General features: G+C 46.4%; 1 protein-coding gene across 1 annotated transcript; it reads right to left on the bottom strand.

The window, feature by feature from the left end:
- Positions 1-1,039: 1,039 nt before the first annotated feature.
- LOC125759915 (uncharacterized protein K02A2.6-like) lies at positions 1,040-2,022 on the bottom strand. The gene has a single exon (XM_049419396.1). The coding sequence runs from the start codon at positions 1,913-1,915 to the stop codon at positions 1,040-1,042; it is 876 nt and encodes a 291-aa protein (XP_049275353.1). The 5' UTR covers positions 1,916-2,022.

Genomic DNA, 2,022 nt, shown 5'->3' with positions numbered 1-2,022 from the left:
TTTCTTCGTAACGCAGCGTGTTCCGCAAAGTCAAGATCGCCTTCAACATACTGCGAGCCATGGTCAAGCTCTACGACGCCATAGGTGAGCTAGGTCGTATCTAAAAATAATAATAATAGAGAACCACCCCGAAAGGAAATTGATGAGAAAAGCGTCGAACAGGCAATGTCTATGGGGCCAACGTTTGCTTAACGAAGCGTCAGAGTCCTCAACTGAATATTTTCGTCATTACATTTATGAAGATGTGACTTATGAGTATTATTTATAACTTATATGTCAGTTTTATTTAAAAGCTGTTGACAGAAGGCCAGATTGAATACTCTAGTCACTTCTGTATTTCGACCTGCCGTTACAACAGACTCAAGTTGCTGCTGTATAAGAGCCTGCTCTAGTTTACGTAATGCCGGTATATTTTAATCGGCTAAAAATAATCATAATAATCCTTTGTTAAAGCTTGCGAATATTTTTTAAAGCAAAATGTTGTGGAATTCTTGGGCTTTTTCGAAAATGGTTACATTTCCATTTAGGGCTGCTTTAAAAATGGCTGTCTTAATGTTTGAAAACTATTCGAATAGTATTCGATTCTTATTCGTATTCGATTCGGTTCTAAAACTCCATATTCGCACACCCTTATTCTTTTTCGTAAACTGCAGCGGCACCTGGCTGCCTTGTTCGGCAACGAAAGCAGCCGAAGTTCAGGCTGTCCGATACAGATGGCGCTACAAGTTTTCAATGCGACGCAATGCAATAAAAACAAGAGAATATCCCCCCTTTTTTTTTGACAGCGAAGTTGTTAAATCTCGAGGTGAAACGGATGACCACAAAAAAAAGCAATTATCATCATTTAAGGTGTGTGTTGTTGAAGTCGTCAGGGACGAGCGAGAAGGCAGGAGGCTGAGTTACGTGGACACAGGTTTATTCCAAACCGCGTTCTAGCCTAGGAGCCAAGCCACGCGCCACGCGCTCCTCGAGCACACGCTGTCACCAGCTTCGCCTGGCTTGTTCTAGATGGCAGCATCTACAACATCTCCCAATGCAATCAAGCGAAGTTCGCTGCAGCAGGTGGCTTCACGCACCTGCCACTTCTGGTATGCCCGTGGGAAGTGTCCTGGCAACGCGGGCGAGTCTCTATAGCAAAATCACTGGTACTGGCGCTATCTGCGTTGTTGTGACTTCGGGAATATGGAACTAGCTGCGTCCGGTTTCTGCGTACAGCACCAGTGTCGGTGTTGACCCAATAAGATCGAGGCTCATCGGCTGGGGCTTGTACTGTCCCTTTGTTCTTGAGGTCTGTCACCCACACGGCATCTCCATAAAGAAGTTCCGGCATGTCGCGGACTCCGTGACGTCTGTCGAAGTCTTTCCTTTGACGTTTTCTGTATCTTTCCTCAAAATTCCGAAGGCTGTCTTGATCTGGCAATTGGGGTGTCAGCTTGGTGGCACAAAGAGGAAGCCTGGATCTCAGCCGACGACCCATGAGCAGTTCGGCAGGGCTATATCCATTCTTCAAAGGAGTCGGCCTGTAAGCTAGAAGTGTCAGGTAAGGGTCATTGGTCTTCGTCATGGATGTCTTGGTGATTTTCACTGCAGCCTCTGCAAGTCCATTACTTTGAGGATAGTGAGGGCTAGATGTAATGTGCTTGAAACCATAGTCTTGGGCGAAGAGTGAAAACTCAGTCGACGAAAACTGCGGGCCATTGTCGGAAACCACTTCCTCGGGAATTCCGTGGCGTGCAAAAATTGACTTGCAGTGGTTGACAACGGCTGCGGAAGTGAGCTTCTCAAGTCGAACTAGTTCGGGGTATCTTGAATAATAGTCTGTAGCTATCAACCACCACTGGTTCTTGAAGTGAAACAAATCCATCGCAATGCGTTGCCAAGGCCTCTCAGGGAATTCGGAGCTTATTAGTGGCATTTTCCTGTTGACTCTTGTTTCGATGCATTGCTGACATCGCTTCACCAGGGACGAGACGTCAGATCCTATGGTGGGCCACCAGACACAGTCTCTGGCTCGAGCAAATG

This window comes from Rhipicephalus sanguineus, chromosome 9 (assembly GCF_013339695.2).
Source record: "Rhipicephalus sanguineus isolate Rsan-2018 chromosome 9, BIME_Rsan_1.4, whole genome shotgun sequence".
NCBI lineage: Eukaryota > Metazoa > Arthropoda > Arachnida > Ixodida > Ixodidae > Rhipicephalus > Rhipicephalus sanguineus.
Note: the sequence above shows the minus strand (reverse complement) of the source record. Positions and strands in the feature narration are given on the sequence as shown.

What these genes read in the sequence shown, in the direction of transcription:
- LOC125759915 (XM_049419396.1), bottom strand. Translation starts at nt 1,915, where the DNA reads ATGCCACTAATAAGCTCCGAATTCCCTGAGAGGCCTTGGCAACGCATT.